At 42.5% G+C, this 19258-nt stretch overlaps 1 protein-coding gene across 1 annotated transcript in view; it reads right to left on the reverse strand.

Moving 5' to 3' along the window:
• Window positions 1–3564: 3564 nt before the first annotated feature.
• mdn1 (midasin AAA ATPase 1) overlaps window positions 3565–19258 on the reverse strand; it is a 149334-nt gene continuing 133640 nt past the window's right edge. The window contains exons 93-101 of the mRNA XM_060913949.1: window positions 17876–18033; window positions 17686–17775; window positions 14696–14811; window positions 14423–14597; window positions 14238–14311; window positions 12508–12622; window positions 9056–9122; window positions 8810–8952; window positions 3565–4485 (exon numbers count right to left, since the gene is read on the reverse strand). Coding sequence (XP_060769932.1) covers window positions 4300–4485; window positions 8810–8952; window positions 9056–9122; window positions 12508–12622; window positions 14238–14311; window positions 14423–14597; window positions 14696–14811; window positions 17686–17775; window positions 17876–18033 — 1124 coding nt within the window. The 3' untranslated portion in view covers window positions 3565–4299. The remainder of the gene's footprint in view (window positions 4486–8809; window positions 8953–9055; window positions 9123–12507; window positions 12623–14237; window positions 14312–14422; window positions 14598–14695; window positions 14812–17685; window positions 17776–17875; window positions 18034–19258) is intronic.

The following is a 19258-nucleotide window of genomic DNA, read 5'->3' on the forward strand; positions in this document are numbered from 1 at the left end:
CCCTGGCTCCCAGTTCGCCTTCAACACCTTTCTTCCAGGTGTTTCTAGGGTGACCTCTTTTCCTTTTTCCTCGTGGGTTCCAGGTCAAAGCTTGCCTTCCTGAGCGTATGTCGAATCCAGCTCCACTTCTTCTTCTGGATTTGCATCTCTACTGGTTGTTGGTTGGTTATTACCTCGTCTGGGACGGAGTCCACCAGGGGGCGAGGTAGTGTTTGCGGCGGGGTTTCTTTGTTAGCAACATTACGGGAAAACGGCTGGACCGATCTTCATGAAACTTTCAGGATAAATGGGCATTGGTCTCAAATAGAATCTCCAGAATTTTGAGGGTCATCCGGTCAAGGTCAAAAAATTTTTTTTCCCCCCGGGATATCTTCCTTCATATTCATCTTTCAAATCCGCTTCCATTGATATGCTACACAATGAAATAAAACCGTCTCTCGTCTTCTTAGCTGTTGGGGGTCAAGCTCATTGCTAAAATTTGCATATTTTCCATTATAACTCAAACGGTTAGAGAGATGTTTGTCATGATCAACATCTAGGAAGTTATAAACGGGCTTTCATTTGGCACTATGACCTTTGACCTTGTTTGTTTGTGTGTGAGACTTAACAATCTACCGTCTAGACGGTTGCACTGATTGACTTCAAATTTTCAGGGTAGGTACCAATCGTCCGTAGATTACCTGATTAAATTTTGGGTGTAATCGGGTCAAGGTCACCAGAAAGGTCAACATAACGTTTTCCATTCCAACTCAAACAGTTGCTGATAGACAGACGTTTACTATTATGAGCGTGTAGGAACTCCCCTATGGCCTTTCATTTGGCATCATGATCTTTGGCCTTGAGCGACCTTGAACACTCAAACTCAAGGTCACGGATTTTCAGAGGGCCGTAACTTGAAAACGGTTGATGGTAGACAGATATTTACCGTTATCAACTTATACGAAGTGCCATACGGGCTTTCATTTGGCACCATGATCGTTGACCTTGAATTACTTTGAAGTGTCAAACTCAAGGTCATGGATTTTTATAGGATTATAACCTGACAGCTGATGATTTGAGAAATATTACCATCATCAACATGTAGGGGGCGGCGTGGTGGTGTAGTGGTTAGCGCTGTCGCCTCACAGCAAGAAGGTCCGGGTTCGAGCCCCGTGGCCGGCGAGGGCCTTTCTGTGCAGAGTTTGCATGTTCTCCCCGTGTCCGCGTGGGTTTCCTCCGGGTGCTCCGGTTTCCCCCACAGTCCAAAGACATGCAGGTTAGGTTAACTGGTGACTCTAAATTGAGCGTAGGTGTGAATGTGAGTGTGAATGGTTGTCTGTGTCTGTGTGTCAGCCCTGTGATGACCTGGCGACTTGTCCAGGGTGTACCCCGCCTTTCGCCCGTAGTCAGCTGGGATAGGCTCCAGCTTGCCTGTGACCCTGTAGAACAGGATAAAGCGGCTAGAGATAATGAGATGAGATCAACATGTAGGTATAAAATAAGTGCTGCCGGGTGAGGTTTCCCACAGTTTTTTTTCATTCGTCATTTTATCTGTCCATCTAACATTCATTCATCTCCTCAAACAGTAATGAAGAAATATTTGAATTTGTCTTTGCATAGCTTCAGCGGTTCTCCAAATCTCTGCTCCATACAGGAGGACGGGTTTAACATTCGATTCAAAGATCTTTAACTTTGTAATCTTAGAGAGCACCTTCGACACCCAGATCTTCCCAAAATCTCTGGCTTTGTTAATCCTGAATATCCTCCCAGTTCTCAAATATGCCTTTTGAAATACCTTCCGGCCAGATATTTGAAAATCATCAAATCATGTACAACCCCGATTCCAAAAAAGTTGGGACAAAGTACAAATTGTAAATAAAAACGGAATGCAATGATGTGGAAGTTTCAAAATTCCATATTTTATTCAGAATAGAACATAGATGACATATCAAATGTTTAAACTGAGAAAATGTATCATTTAAAGTAAGAAAAATTGTGATTTTTAAATTTCATGACAACAACACATCTCAAAAAAGTTGGGACAAGGCCATGTTTCCCACTGTGAGACATCCCCTTTTCTCTTTACAACAGTCTGTAAACGTCTGGGGACTGAGGAGACAAGTTGCTCAAGTTTAGGGATAGGAATGTTAACCCATTCTTGTCTAATGTAGGATTCTAGTTGCTCAACTGTCTTAGGTCTTTTTTGTCGTATCTTCCGTTTTATGATGCGCCAAATGTTTTCTATGGGTGAAAGATCTGGACTGCAGGCTGGCCAGTTCAGTACCCGGACCCTTCTTCTACGCAGCCATGATGCTGTAATTGATGCAGTATGTGGTTTGGCATTGTCATGTTGGAAAATGCAAGGTCTTCCCTGAAAGAGACGTCGTCTGGATGGGAGCATATGTTGCTCTAGAACCTGGATATACCTTTCAGCATTGATGGTGTCTTTCCAGATGTGTAAGCTGCCCATGCCACACGCACTAATGCAACCCCATACCATCAGAGATGCAGGCTTCTGAACTGAGCGCTGATAACAACTCGGGTCGTTCTTCTCCTCTTTAGTCCGAATGACACGGCGTCCCTGATTTCCATAAAGAACTTCAAATTTTGATTCGCCTGACCACAGAACAGTTTTCCACTTTGCCACAGTCCATTTTAAATGAGCCTTGGCCCAGAGAAGACGTCTGCGCTTCTGGATCATGTTTAGATACGGCTTCTTCTTTGAACTATAGAGTTTTAGCTGGCGACGGCAGATGGCACGGTGAATTGTGTTCACAGATAATGTTCTCTGGAAATATTCCTGAGCCCATTTTGTGATTTCCAATACAGAAGCATGCCTGTATGTGATGCAGTGCCGTCTAAGGGCCCGAAGATCACTGGCACCCGGTATGGTTTTCCGGCCTTGACCCTTACGCACAGAGATTCTTCCAGATTCTCTGAATCTTTTGATGATATTATGCACTGTAGATGATGATGTGTTCAAACTCTTTGCAATTTTACACTGTCGAACTCCTTTCTGATATTGCTCCACTATTTGTCGGCGCAGAATTAGGGGGATTGGTGATCCTCTTCCCATCTTTACTTCTGAGAGCCGCTGCCACTCCAAGATGCTCTTTTTATACCCAGTCATGTTAATGACCTATTGCCAATTGACCTAACGAGTTGCAATTTGGTCCTCCAGCTGTTCCTTTTTTATACCTTAAACTTGTCCAGCCTCTTATTGCCCCTGTCCCAACTTTTTTGAGATGTGTTGCTGTCATGAAATTTCAAAATGTCTCACTTTCAACATTTGATATGTTGTCTGTGTTCGATTGTGAATACAATATCAGTTTTTGAGATTTGTAAATTATTGCATTCCGCTTTTATTTACAATTTGTACTTTGTCCCAACTTTTTTGGAATCGGGGTTGTAAAAACATACAACTCCCTGATTTCGTAAAGACAAGAGGATCTGAGCAATCAAGGAGAACACAGTGAAATGCATTGCTTTAATGCATCAGAATTTTCTCTCCCACACAGTCAGTTCATTGTAAGTAAATAATAGTACGAGGATACTAAAGACCCAAGTTACAGCTGGAGTAGAATCGTGTATTTGAAGAAATGTTTTATTTATTAACTTTACCAGCTTGAATGCAGAATTCACACAGTAAACGGAAAGGAAAAAAGAAGTCCTAAAAAGTATTAACAGCGGTGTCAGTCTGCTTAATGAGCGAGTCAGAGAGATGATCCATGCATGTAGCTCAAAGTAACGTGTACCGTATGGACATGTCGCACATGATCAGAATCCTAGAAAGTGTGCACAAGCGATAAAAGCAGATTCATCTTCTGTCCAAAGAGAGGAGGAGTGGGATCTTCAAAAAAAAGGCACATTTCTTCGCTGGATTTCCGCAAACGCATCGTGAAAAAAGTCGGCGTGCACTTTTTTTTTTTAAGGACCCGATCCTACAGTGCTATTCACAGTCGTTACGTTTCAAACCCGGATGTGTACAAGGAGCCTAAAAACTTCTCGCGTTCTCTCTTATTGTGTTAAAAGTGTTCATTGAAGAAGGACTGGAAAGAAGAGAATCCACTGAAGGAGAGAGAAAGGTGAAAATAAAAATACATGTAGAATTGAAAGCTCTTCAACTTCCTATTGAGCAGCAATTTCTATTAAACTACAATTCAAGAAATAACACCAAAAACAAAAGAAAAAGGCACATGGACAGCGGCCGGTCTGACGTTTGTATGTACGTGTGTGTGTGTGGCCTTCTGTTATGTCCATGTCTCCAAATCCGGGAGGTTATAGCAGCACTGGGAGGATCTGTGGACTCCTGGCGGTTCGTTACCGGTCGGTGGCAGTGACGAGCTCGAACCACTGCCTCAGAGCGTCGCTCAGAGTCTCGGGTAAAGCGTTGACGTCGCGCAGGATCACGTAAAACGGAAACGGGAACTCGTCCATGTAGGAGCGGATCTCTGGCAGTTCGCCCGGTCCTTTGAAGATGGGCACTTTGATATCCAATATGGAGTCCTGAAACGGGGACAGGGAAGCGTAATGAGTACAGACGAGATTGCTAATTGTATATGACGTCGAGTCAAACGAAAACCTTCGCTGTATTGCTGGGTTTCAGTCACGTGACGTGACGTTTCTTAGCGGAAGGTTTTACTGGAAGCGAAATAGCTGGTGGTCTGAACGGCTGCCGTAGTGCAAACAACTAGCGACGACTTATGATATATTCAGAAGATTGCTACACTACCGTTCAAAAGTTTGGGGTCGCTTTGAAATGTCCTTATTTTTGAAAGAAAAGCACTGTTTTTTTCAATGAAGATCACTTTAAACTAATCAGAAATCCACTCTATACATTGCTAATGTGGTAAATGACTATTCTAGCTGCAAATGTCTGGTTTTTGGTACAATATCTCCATAGGTGTATAGAGGCCCATTTCCAGCAACTCTCACTCCAGTGTTCTAATGGTACAATGTGTTTGCTCATTGCCTCAGAAGGCTAATGGATGATTAGAAAACCCTTGTACAATCATGTTAGCACAGCTGAAAACAGTTGAGCTCTTTAGAGAAGCTATAAAACTGACCTTCCTTTGAGCAGATTGAGTTTCTGGAGCATCACATTTGTGGGGTCGATTAAATGCTCAAAATGGCCAGAAAAATGTCTCGACTATATTTTCTATTCATTTTACAACTTATGGTGGAAAGTAAAAGTGTGACTTTTCATGGAAAACACAAAATTGTCTGGGTGACCCCAAACTTCTGAACGGTAGTGTACGTGCAGTCTGGGAAAGAAGGATGTGTCAGACGATCTCGAAAACGGCCCTTCAGTCGAGTTCCCCGACATCTCGAGCTATCTGGTGTTGCAGACGTCCTTCTACACCGCATGAAAGAGTACGGAGGCTTACAACTTTTTTTCTACGCGGCTGGGTAAAGGACCTCGGTATCAAGTCGCTGACGAATGAATCCTGGATTGTTTTTGCCTGTGTAAGCTTTTTTTCCCGCGTCTTTACAACGAAGCGCTGCAAGTTGAAGTGGAAACAAACAACACTTCGCTTATCTCTCAGCTAAATCATTCACAAAGATCATCAGAAACCCCTTTAAACGAGACGGAGAAGAAGTGATCACGGTGCGTTGTAACTCTATGGCTGGGGAAGAGTTTTGTCGTGACCTTCATGAGGAGGAAACAAAGAAACAGCTGGTGACTTTAGCGCTTCGTGACTAAAAAAAAAAAAATCCGTAAAATAACGACACGCAGCAAGAAAAGCACTCGGAAAACACTGAGGACGTAGCCGAGAGGGAGATACAAACCTGCAAACTCGAGCGCGCTTCGATTTCAGTGAAATCCTGTTTTATTAGTTCACGGGGAACCCTGAAGAAACGCATCAGTTTCACAGTTCGATCGATTCGAACAACCTAAAAACACAAAGCGTTTTTCATGCGAGCGACGCACCTTCTCCGTACAAACGCTTTGTCAGCTGAGCTTTGGTAGACCACCAGCTAAAGTTTTGAATGACTAATGAGGCGGATGTGACGTCACGTGAAACCTGGCAATACTTTGCAAATAGGTGTCCAAATGTCTACATAGTCTTTTCTACATGGTCTCCGTTTTGTTCAATGCAGATGACAAGTGTCCAGATTCCATTAGAGAAGAAAAAAAAATCTTCTGGTTGCATGTGCAGTTAATTTGACTCATCCATCCATCCATGTACTTCTAATTTAAACATCTAATACATTTCCATTTATTCATTTCTAATTTTATCCAATATCTAAATAAATGTATTTTTCTCCTTGTCATTGTTGTTCTAATACAATTGATTTCGTACGCAATCCGTTTCTTTGTTTTAATTTTCTACTTTTGTCCAGGTTTCCATTTCTTCTTTTCAAATTTTATCCGATATCCAGAAGAATACGTTTCTTTTTCGTACTTTCTAATCAGTGGCCAATCACAATCACATGCATTGATGTAAATTATCCTGAAGTCAATTCACAAGGGGGGAGAAGATTTTCAAATGATTGAAAATGTTCTTGACGCTCCGTGAAGTGAAATCGGAGTCTGCAGAACATTGTTGAAATATACTGATTTTCAAATATACTGGAACGGAATTCGAGCGAAATTCAGGTTTTGAAAATTAAAGTTGAAAATTTCAGGTAAAAAGTTAAAAAAAAAAAAGAAGTTGAGTTAAAATTTCTGCTTAAAATCTCAAAATTACTAAAAATAAATGATAAATACTAAGATACAGTGATGCTTGAAAAGTTTGTGAACCCTTTAGAATTTTCTATATTTCTGCATAAATATGACCGAAAACATCATCAGATTTTCACACAAGTCCTAAAAGTAGATAAAGAGAACCCAGTTAAACAAATGAGACAAAAATATTATACTTGGTCATTTATTTATTGAGGAAAATGATCCAATATTACATATCTGTGAGTGGCAAAAGTATGTGAACCTCTAGGATTAGCAGTTAATTTGAAGGTGAAATTAGAGAGTCAGGTGTTTTCAATCAGGTGCAAGTGGGCACCCTGTTTTATTTAAAGAACAGGGATCTATCAAAGTCTGATCTTCACAACACATGTTTGTGGAAGTGTATCATGGCACAAACAAAGGAGATTTCTGAGGACCTCAGAAAAAGCGTTGTTGATGCTCATCAGGCTGGAAAAGGTTACAAAACCATCACTAAAGAGTTTGGACTCCACCAATCCACTGACAGACAGATTGTGGACAAATGGAGGAAATTCAAGACCATTGTTACCGTCCCCAGGAGTGGGCGACCAACAAAGGTCACTCCAAGAGCGAGGCGTGTAATAGTCGGCGAGGTCACAAAGGACCCCACGGTAACTTCTAAGCAACTGAAGGCCTCTCTCACATTGGCTAATGTTAATGTTCATGAGTCCACCATCAGGAGAACACTGAACAACAATGGTGCGCATGGCAGGGTCGCAAGGAGAACGCCACTGCTCTCCAAAAAGAACATTGCTGCTCATCTGCAGTTTGCAGATCACGTGGACAAGCCAGAAGGCTATTGGAAAAATGTTTTGTGGACGGATGAGACCAAAATAGAACTTTTTGGTTGAAATGAGAAGCGTTATGTTTGGAGAAAGGAAAACGCTGCATTCCAGCATTAGAACCTTATCCCATCTGTGAAACATGGTGGTGGTATTTATCATGGTTTGGGCCTGTTTTGCTGCATCTGGGCCAGGACAGTTTGATGGAACAATGAATTCTGAATTAAGTTAAATGTTTTGGAATGGCCAAGTCAAAGTCCTGACCTTAATCCAATGGAAATGTTGTGGAAGGACCTGAAGCGAGCAGTTCATGTGAGGAAACCCACCAACATCCCAGAGTTGAAGCTGTTCTGTACAGATGAATGGACTAAAATTCCTCCAAGCCGGTGTGCAGGACTGATCAACAGTTACCGCAAACGTTTAGTTGCAGTTATTGCTGCACAAGGGGGTCACACCAGATACTGAAAGCAAAGGTTCACATACTTTTGCCACTCACAGATATGTAATATTGGATCATTTTCCTCAATAAATAAACAACTGAGAATAATATTTTTGTCTCATTTGTTTAACTGGGTTCTCTTTATCTACTTTTAGGACTTTTGTGAAAATCTGATGATGTTTTAGGTGCAGAAATATAGAAAATTCTAAAAAGGGTTCACAAACGGGGCGGCACGGTGGTGTAGTGGTTAGCGCTGTCGCCTCACAGCAAGAAGGTCCTGGGTTCGAGCCCCGGGGCCGGCGAGGGCCTTTCTGTGCGGAGTTTGCATGTTCTCCCCGTGTCCGCGTGGGTTTCCTCCGGGTGCTCCGGTTTCCCCCACAGTCCAAAGACATGCAGGTTAGGTTAACTGGTGGCTCTAAATTGACCGTAGGTGTGAATGTGAGTGTGAATGGTTGTCTGTGTCTATGTGTCAGCCCTGTGATGACCTGGCGACTTGTCCAGGGTGTACCCCGCCTTTCGCCCGTAGTCAGCTGGGATAGGCTCCAGCTTGCCTGCGACCCTGTAGAAGGATAAAGCGGCTAGAGATAATGAGATGAGATGAGGGTTCACAAACTTTCAAGCACCACTGTAAATAATAATCTCATAGCCAAAAAAAAAAAATTAAGCTGTCCAAAGTTCAGGTTGTAGAAATCCAGGAGAAAACGAACAAAATGTTACGAGGTTTGGACTGCGAAGTGCCGATTAAAGTGACTTTAAATCGAAACGTCGTATTTACAGCCATGAATTAATCGCTAAAAGGCAACTCATCAGCACGGAGTCCTGCTCATTTCTTACATGAAACCTGTCCTTGATCAGTGACTCTGATAAATCTAAATGTTTCGAGCATGACAGAGATGTTCGTACTCTGGAGTTGGGGTTATCCAGCACTACAAATATGACGAAGACGTTGGCGCTGCGAGCGGATTGAACCGCAGCCGCTACTCTCTCCTTCCCCTCCAGAAACAAGCCCCTGCCGTCAGAGACGATGAGCAACAACTGCGCCGTCTCTGAACAAGGAAACAACAAGACGTTAATAGGGAGAGTCATGAAAAATATATAGAAATGGCAACTAGGTACGGGGAATGAATGAATGAATAAATAGAACAGAACCTGTATTTGCAGAGCCTGGATTTTGATGTTTGGTTGCGACAAACATGTTGGCTGAAGTCTCCAAAAACTAGAAGAGAAAAGACAGTGAATGAATTAAATCAGGCCTCTGAGTTCAAAGGGCCCTCAATGGCCCGCCTTCTTTTTCTTTCTCTTGCCCTCTCTTACACACACACACACACACACACACACACACACACACACAGATCTAGAAAAGAGCTCGCTGCTGTAGCTTTGGTCGTTTTTTGCAATGAGAAATAACATGGCATGCTGAAAAAATGTCCAGCTTTGATCCTAAATTAGAAAACATCATCCCTTTAAATGGAGCAATTTTCCAAAGCACCCTCCATAATTACTTAACTTCCTTAAAGTCGAGTATATCTGCCGCAACCGGTTTGCCCCTTGTCCTGTGGGTACCATGGAATCAAACACGACTGATGATAGAAATCAGGCCAACCTGTACTGCCTTCGGTCAAATTTCTACTTTTTGTAGCTCAAAAGTCCTTTTCTTTCAACCCCCCCCCCACAATATTTCCTGTTCCACACTGTCCCGGTTAGTGGCGGTAATGCACCTTTGCCAACCGCCAAAAAAACCCTGAAGAAGAAGAACAAGAAAACGGCGGAGCGAGTTGCTGAACCAACCGAGGACGAAATAAAAACTCTCCTCGAAAACAAACCCCCCCCCAAAAAAAAATACAAACAGCAACAAAATAAGGAATAAAAGAATAAAGTATTCGATGGTAAGAACAACTTTTTTTTTTTTCTCCAAGAATTATCATCGCATTTTTCACAAATCGCTCCTGTCATTTCCACATACCGGTTTGTTTACGTTCTACAGGGATGAGAATGGGACATTTAAAAAAAACTCTGAAATGTCTGCCAACTTTCCCACATTATTTATATATGAATGTTTTCAAATTCAATGATGGTTTAAAACATTTATAAACTTTAAGATAACAAATCCCCACAGATATAATTATATATATATATATATGAGTGATTCCACGCTTATGGGTACTGAAATGGGGACATGAACTTATTTTTAAAAATTCACCTAAAACCATTTCTTTTTTATGATGAATGATATGAATGATATGTTAAAACATAACTTTAATTTTCTGAGATGTAATAAAAACATATTTATATGCCAAAGTCAGAATGTAACAGAAGTGTTGTGGACATATATATTCTCAATTTTAACAATGTAGAATTACTTTTTGAAACATAGGAAGGTGATGTTTTAGCAAATATAATTAATAAACATGTGTAGTAGAATAAACATACACATTCTTTCAATAAGATTAACATGGTATATAGCTAGATTGTAATTAATTTGTAACAGACGCGAGATGGACAATCGTAACAGAAGTAATGGAACAGACATCATTTTGGAACTGGGCGGCACGGTGGTGTAGTGGTTAGCGCTGTCGCCTCACAGCAAGAAGGTCCGGGTTCGAGCCCCGGGGCCGGCGAGGGCCTTTCTGTGCGGAGTTTGCATGTTCTCCCCGTGTCCGCGTGGGTTTCCTCCGGGTGCTCCGGTTTCCCCCACAGTCCAAAGACATGCAGGTTAGGTTAACTGGTGACTCTAAATTGAGCGTAGGTGTGAATGTGAGTGTGAATGGTTGTCTGTGTCTATGTGTCAGCCCTGTGATGACCTGGCAACTTGTCCAGGGTGTACCCCGCCTTTCGCCCGTAGTCGGCTGGGGTGGGCTCCGGCTTGCCTGCGACCCTGTAGAAGGATGGAGCGGCTGGAGATAATGAGATGAGATGAGATCATTTTGGAACTCATAGGCTTGACTTTGGCATATAAATATGTTTTTATTACATCTCAGAAAATTAAAGTTATCTTTTAACATATCATTCATTAAAGATTACATGTTTTGTGACCTGATGGTAAAAAAAGAAATGGTTTTAGGTGAATAAGTTCATGTCCCCATTTCAGTACCCATAAGCGTGGAATCACTCATATATATATATATATCGTGAGCGATAATGGCGGTAACCGTAACGATATATTAGATTCCTCCTGACTCCATCTTTGACAATTTAAGTAAAACGTACCTTTGTGCTTTTTTGTGTTGATGTGCTCCTGGATGTTTCGAGCTCCTCTGTTTCCATAATTGATCGTATCTGAGCACAGAATACACAGAACCTTTCCCGGCACGCCCACTTTTCGGATACGTTCCGTCAGGCACGTCGTCACAGTTTGTGCCCCTATCTGCACGGTAACGCTACTATCGAGCCATGCCCATCGGAAACGGTTCTTTATCCCGTTCGATTTATCGATTTCCCTGGCACGATCCTCATTCTTGCGGTCCAAAACTTTCGCCATATTGGCGAAGTAACTTTGAAAACTAACCAAAATAACTAGAACTTAAGAAGTGATCAAAACCGTGTACGTGTAGCTTGTTTCTCCGTGAATTGTACATGTGAGATAGCCTGGGAAATCCCATGCTGCTTTGCACAATCGTTCCGATCTGAAAAGACAGCATGGAAACTATGGTCTAAAGGCTCGCCTGAGTTAGGGAGCCAATCAGAGAGTGGGAAGGGGTGGAAAGACGGTGACGCGTACTACTCGACAAACGGAAGCTTGTAGTTTGTTTGGGACTGTTTACGGATCACATTTAACATGGCGGCGAGCGATACGAACCAAACTTTCGATCAAGCTTTGTCTTGCACAAACGGCAGTAATCGTTCGGTGCCATTGTTTTCCTATTTTTGTTTTGCCTTCTCTTTCCTTCTCTTCTTCACCTCTTCGTCGCTCTAACTACGTCACCGAGTACAACTGCCATGATTGGCCATGGGCTACGTATACGCCAAATGATAGACATTCGCAACGTCCAATAAACGGCCGTTGACAATCGTAAACCACACCTCCCCTACGAGAAATTCAATAGGCGGATTCCAGATCATATTTCACTTGTGATATGGTCTGGTGTTAACCAGACTAGACGTGAGATGAAACTAGCGCCAAAACGTTGCCGGAAATCGTCGTGAGTTGTCGTTAGCATAAATATTGAAGAAAGCAATGACGATTTCCGTTATCACAGCTGCAACTAATTTTGCGATGAGCGCTGCCGAAAGATGCTGGCGGGCGGCTGGTCGGTCCTGCCTGCTTGTGCCACCACAAGCCTCGCCTCACGCTGACACCCCCCCCCCCGAAATTTTCTCAACGGATTTACACGTTTCACAAAAATGACTTTTCAGCGGGAAAAACGCGGAATTCCGCAGATCTGCGGAAAATTCTCATCCCTGGTTCTAAGCGGAAATGATTTTGTCAGACGTTTTGTATAAATACGTTTTTATTTATCGAATTTGCAAAAAAAAAAAAAAGGATCAGTTTCTCAAAACCCGGTGAATGTGGACTGAATAAAGCAGTTATTCCGCTCAAATCTCGTTGCACACAGATGGAGAAAAGAAAAAAAAAAAAAAAGTGCTAGCTCTTCAATCTTTACTTGAGCGATTCGAGTCTTCTTTTGCTGGAACTGGCAGAGCCGCAGGATCCGAGCTCCTGATTGGTCGTTGAACTGCTGCTGGAACGGGTGGAGGAGCTGCACGGTCTCACCAAAGCTGTAAGGAAAAAAAAGACAAACAAACACGTCTCTTAACTTCGTCTCATAACAATAACAGTACAAAAGCGCTATCCGCCCTCTTCTGCATACTCGAGCTCAGAGATACCCGTGAGGCCATCCTTAAAAAAAAAAAATCTGTTTCCTGTCCACCGGGTGAGCAAAAAAATTTTCAGTCGGGAGGGAGGGATTTTTTTTTTTATATATGGATGGATAAGAAATCGCAATGCTGTGTTTGCTTTTTCTTTCAGTACTTTTTTATTACAAAAGCAGACACATTTAATAAAATATGACGGTTTAATCAACTGAAACTTGTACAAAAACTTTGTTAGCATTTTAAATGCTGACTGCAACATTTGCAAAACTTTTACAAAGGCACTTAAAATGTCCGACACACGGACTTTTTGTAGTTCTAAATCGGCCGTTAGGCCTAGTTCGGATGAAATTACACTATTAAAATGATCACTGAATGATTTGTTTTTCTGAATCTTTACTGTTTTGTTGTTCGCTAGAATACCATTTTGTGATTTCACACTTAAGCAAATGTTTGAAAACTCCGGATCGCCTTCCTTCATGGTGGCTGCCATTTTTTTGTGCCGCACGGCGCATGCGCAGAGCTGATTCAACAGGGCTTTCCACAAGCGCCGGCTGCCGGCCATACAGCCGACTACACAATTGAGTCCAGCCGGCTACTTTAATGACTATTATTTTTGTAGCCCACAGGCTCTAAATATTAATTTTCGATTTTAATAAAATTAAATGTTTATCTAACGGACTGACAATAATGTCAAACTGAACCGCACTCATTTAAGTTGTGATTCGCGCTGTTTGTACCGATAATAACCACAAATTCCCCGCAGACTTCGTTGATCAGGGGAGAGTAACTCATCCGCGGCCCCGACATGCGGTGTGCACGCGCACTCGGCGGAGGCAGTAGTGTGTCGGAGGGAACAGAAGCAGAGATGACGCTTATTTAGTCTCCAGTAAACCAGTCTTCTCTCGTTCAATTACGTGCTGGCATCAAAAGACACCGCTGGTTGTAAATGAAACCAAACTGAGTGGTTGGAGTGTATTTTCATACACAAATGGAGAAATGTTCGCTGAGTGTGTAATTGTGTCGCCCCACTGCAGACCGTTGTCGTTGTTAATTCATAGCATGCTCAGCTGCGTGAATGTGTCGTGCACCAAAAATAAGAGATTTACAAGCCAGGAACGCCTCATGATGCAATACGCAAGAAAAGAAAGAAGATTTACTGCCATTTTACTTTGTATTTGAGTAAAGTGAATAAATAAATGGTCTGTGGAAAATACATTTAATCCTGGGAACTGCGTGCACAGGAGTTTATTTTGTGTTTACTCCCCCCCGGCTGGCTACTTATTTGTCATGGCTGGCTAGTACGAGCCTTAGTGGAAAGCCCTGGGAATGCGCAAATGTCAAGTTCGAGTTTAGATTTACGAACCCGAAAAAAAAATGTTGAAAAACCGGCGTTAAAAAAAAAAAATTCAACCGCGCAAACGGCACTCACCCGGCCGGTGGACCGGAAACAGAACATTTTTTAATAATGGCCTGATTGTCTTTTTTTTAAAGAAAAACTTCACACACAGAGCGTACTGACCTGCACACTGCCACCTGTCCCACCTCCAGCAGCGTGAGCGCGTTCACGATCACGGAGACCGACTCGAACGCCAACTACGTGACGCAAGATACAAGACGGACTCAAATTTCGTGGAAAACATTCACAAGCGAAGCTAGGAATCAAGATCGAGATCCTGACTCCTTTTTGTTCTGCTCATACTGCACCTGTTTGGAGTGGTTGTCCACCATGCTGGACGAGTCGTCCACAGCCAAGCAGATCTGATAGTCTCTCTTGCTGGGCTTCGTCCTCCGCAACCAGATCTTGTCTTTGCGGAACTGGCTGGCGATGTAGGGGATGACCTTGCGCATGTTCAGCCGTTTTCCCGTGCGGTAATCTCCTCTGAGTAGTGCACACGATACAAAAGGGCGAGGTTAGTCAAAGCGTGAAGGACCGAGAGAGAGAAATAAACAAACAAAGAGGGCTGGCATGAGACTGACTTGAGTTTCGAAGCCTGCGTGGGCTCCAGAATGAGGCGAAGCTGCTCACACAGCTGCTGCGACAGTGGCGAGGTGAGCGCCTGATACTGCTGCCACATCGCTGCTGCCGCACTCTCCTACCACACACACACACACACACACAATTCAACTTGGTTTAATCACCATGCTGATAAAACCAAATGGATCAATACCACTGATCAGATTTCCGATTCCACTTAGCGGTTTCGTTTTAAGCGTTTGGTCTGTTTTGCGTCAATCATTTTGAATGCAGTAGGGCTGTAACGATACACCCAACTCACGATTCGATTCGTATCGCGATTTTTGACCCACGATTCGATACACCCACGATTTTTTTAAAATGTATTTTTAAAGTAGTAAATTTGACTTATTAACATTTACTTACTTACATTAACTATTTAATAACAAATAATTCAGACCACTGCAGAGAATGAGTAATATGTATGCAAAAATGAACAAATGTATATCCAAAGACTGTTTTATTTCTCAAAATAATACTGTTGAGCCAGAAGCTCTGTTTTTTTCGGTTCTGAAAAAGTCATTTTTCCAAATCGTGTAAATCCGTTAAGATTTTTTTTTGGGGGGGGGGCTCTCTCACTGTCTCACTCTCATAGGGCCAATGATTTTCTGTGATCGCGGAAAACAGATGGAAATTACGGAATTTTTATGGTGAAACATTGCTCGCGTGTCAAAATGTAACTGCCGCAGAAGGCTTCCGCCCAGGCAGACATGCCTTCAGTGTTGCCAGATATTGCTAACGTTTTCCACCCCAAAATACAGTGGTGCTTGAAAGTTTGTGAACCCTTTAGAATTTTCTATATTTCTGCATAAATATGACTTAAAACATCGTCAGATTTTCACACAAGTCCTAAAAGTAGATCAAGAGAACCCAGTTAAACAAATGAGACAAAAATATTATACTTGGTCATTTATTTATTGAGGGAAATGATCCAAATATTACATATCTGTGAGTGGCAAAAGTATGTGAACCTCTAGGATTAGCAGTTAATTTGAAGGTGAAATTAGAGTCAGGTGTTTTCAATCAATGGGATGACAATCAGGTGTGAGTGGGCACCCTGTTTTATTTAAAGAACAGGGATCTATCAAAGTCTGATCTTCACAATACATGTTTGTGGAAGTGTATCATGGCACGAACAAAGGAGATTTCTGAGGACCTCAGAAAAAGCGTTGTTGATGCTCATCAGGCTGGAAAAGGTTACAAAACCATCTCTAAAGAGTTTGGACTCCACCAATCCACAGTCAGACAGATTGTGGACAAATGGAGGAAATTCAAGACCATTGTTACCCTCCCCAGGAGTGGTGACCAACAAAGATCACTCCAAGAGCAAGGCGTGTAATAGTCGGCGAGGTCACAAAGGACCCCAGGGTAACTTCTAAGCAACTGAAGGCCTCTCTCACATTGGCTAATGTTAATATTCATGAGTCCACCATCAGGAGAACACTGAACAACAATGGTGTGCATGGCAGGGTTGCAAGGAGAAAGCCACTGCTCTCCAAAAAGAACATTGCTGGTCATCTGCAGTTTGCGAAAGCTCACATGGAAAAGCCAGAAGGCTATTGAAAAAATGTTTTGTGGACGGATGAGACCAAAATAGAACTTTTTGGTTTAAATGAGAAGCGTTATGTTTGGAGAAAGGAAAACACTGCATTCCAGCATAAGAACCTTATCCCACCTGTGAAACATGGTGGTGGTAGTGTCATGGTTTGGGCCTGTTTTGCTGCATCTGGGCCAGGACGGCTTGCCATCACTGATGGAACAATGAATTCTGAATTATATCAGCAAATTCTAAAGGAAAATGTCAGGACATCTGTCCATGAACTGAACCTCAAGAGAAGGTGGGTCATGCAGCAAGACAATGACCCTAAGCACACAAGTCATTCTACCAAAGAATGGTTAAAGAAGAATAAAGTTAATGTTTTGGAATGGCCAAGTCAAAGTCCTGACCTTAATCCAATCGAAATGTTGTGGAAGGACCTGAAGCGAGCAGTTCATGTGAGGAAACCCACCAACATCCCAGAGTTGAAGCTGTTCTGTACGGAGGAATGGGCTAAAATTCCTCCAAGCCGGTGTGCAGGACTGATCAACAGTTACTGGAAACGTTTAGTTGCAGTTATTGCTGCACAAGGGGGTCACACCAGATACTGAAAGCAAAGGTTCACATACTTTTGCCACTCACAGATATGTAATATTTGGATCATTTTCCTCAATAAACAAATGACCAAGTATAATATTTTTGTCTCATTTGTTTAACTGGGTTCTCTTTATCTACTTTTAGGACTTGTGTGAAAATCTGATGATGTTTTCGGTCATATTTATGCAGAAATATAGAAAATTCTAAAGGGTTCACAAACTTTCAAGCACCACTGTATGTTCAAAACCAGCCAAAAAGCACCTAAACCCGCCCAATCTGGCAACACTGCATGCCTTTCCGGTCAAGTGATTGTGATTGGCTTGTGGCACACCTAGCCAGCCAATGAGCTGCTTGTTTACAGATTCGCTCCCCGCATCGCAACCAGAATGGCGACCGCTTAAAAGAAATGAATGCTCTGCCAGTGGCGAGTGTGGACGTTGCGTGACTCGCAGAAGATTGTCGCAGGTCGGCGAAAAAACGACTTACTAATAGATATAAAAAAATGAAAGTAATTTAAGTAAGTTTAAAATGTAATTTAAATAAAAAGTCAAGTATTCATAAATTGAAGTTTGGAAGCGCCTCTGTTTTTGGGCTGAGGAGAAGTCTGAAAGGGTGTACCGCGATTCTGCCTTCTTGTATCGCGACACGGATTGTGGCTCTGCGTATCGCAATTTCGATACGCATATTGTTACAGCCCTAGAACGCAGGGTCGCGTTTCCAAGCGAGACGCGATGGAAACGGAGGAACGTCTGACGAGAAACAAACGACAGCGCAAATTAGACCTTTCAAAAACACATCGTTCAGCTTGTTCTTGTGTACCTCTTCCAGAGATCCCGGAGTCTGCTTGTGCCATGCTTCCAACTGCAGCTCTAAATCTCTTCGAAGCAGATCTGGATCTTTAATCTGGAGCTAGGACACATTAAAAAAAAAAAAAAAAAAAAAAACATGTTCAGTCAAAGTGTTTGACGGTGGCAGGGTCGGTTTCCGTCTCACAGCTGAGTTATGTCACCTTGACCGTTTCCGTCAGCAAATCCGGCACGGTGTGTATGGTGGACTCTTTACTCCTCTCCCTCTTCTGTTCTTCTTCGAGACTCGTCTTCGTCTCTGGTTTCTCCTCTTTTTCCTCCTTATCATGCTTCTGGGTGTCCAGTTCTCCACTTTCCAGACCTAGAAGAGAGAATTCGAAACCAGCATGTGTGGGTTGGGATCTATCCAGCATGCACAGTGATGAAACCAGCACCTCTGATGGATGTTGCCAGTTATGATGTTCTCATCCCCCTATGGAATCAGTTTTGTGCCAAAATGTTCATACAATACTTTTGAAATATCAAACAAAAACGATAAATCAAAATACAAAGGTCAATTTTTTTAGACTGGCAAACAAATTATTCGTGTAATCGTGCAAAATATCAGTCTATTACTCTTCAGAAACCTTTTATTTCTGTTCCGCGTCTTTCTCGGTTTTGTTTGACGTAATTTATTTTGGTTGCGATTCCAGCTTTCTCGTTTGCGCTCCCTGACTTTTTGCTTGCAGTTTTGGCACAAACTTCCCGTGTGGGTGGGCTGTCCAGGAATGCAGTCCCATTGGCTAACTTGTGTTTGACTGACAGCTCCGCTCAGCCATTCCCTACTCGGATTCTGGCGGACTGTTTGACGAGTGACCGATCCATTGACGGTAAACAAGGATCGAGTGGACTTCAGTGGCGACTATGATATTGAATTAATTCAACAAAGTGTAAGTGCGGGACAAATGTGTTGTATGTGTTGCAGTAGTACAAAATCCGAGTAGGAAATGGCCGCAACAGCCTCCGGGGGAATCGCTGAGCAGAGCTGTCAGTCAAACACAAGTTAGCCAATGGGAATGCACTCCTGGACAGCCCACCCACACGTGAAGTTTGTGCCAAAACTGCAAGCAAAAAGTCAGGGAGCGCAAACGAGAAAGCTGGAATCGCAACCAAAATAAATTACGTCAAACAAAACTGAGAAAGACGCGGAACAAAAATAAAAGGTTTCTGAAGAGTAATAGACTGATATTTTGCACGATTACACGAATAATTTGTTTGCCAGTCTAAAAAAATTGACCTTTTTTTTTTGTATTTTGATTTGTCGTTTTTGTTTGATATTTCAAAAGTATTGTATGAACATTTTAACACAAAATTGATTCCATACTCCTCCCCCCCCCCCCAAAAAAAAAAAAATTTCAGAAATCTATCAAGTACTTAGCCTAGTAAACTAGACCCACCCGCCTAGCGGCCAAAAATATTTTTGCCTACGAGTGGGTCTAGCCTTGCACCATATCAACAAAAACACCCCGGGCATCAAATCGTGCCCGCCAATCACAACGCAAGGTTTTTGTTTGGATTCTTTGGGCGGGCTTTTGCAGGAGTGACGA

The sequence above is a fragment of the Neoarius graeffei genome, chromosome 2 (assembly GCF_027579695.1).
Source record: "Neoarius graeffei isolate fNeoGra1 chromosome 2, fNeoGra1.pri, whole genome shotgun sequence".
NCBI classification, from domain to species: domain Eukaryota; kingdom Metazoa; phylum Chordata; class Actinopteri; order Siluriformes; family Ariidae; genus Neoarius; species Neoarius graeffei.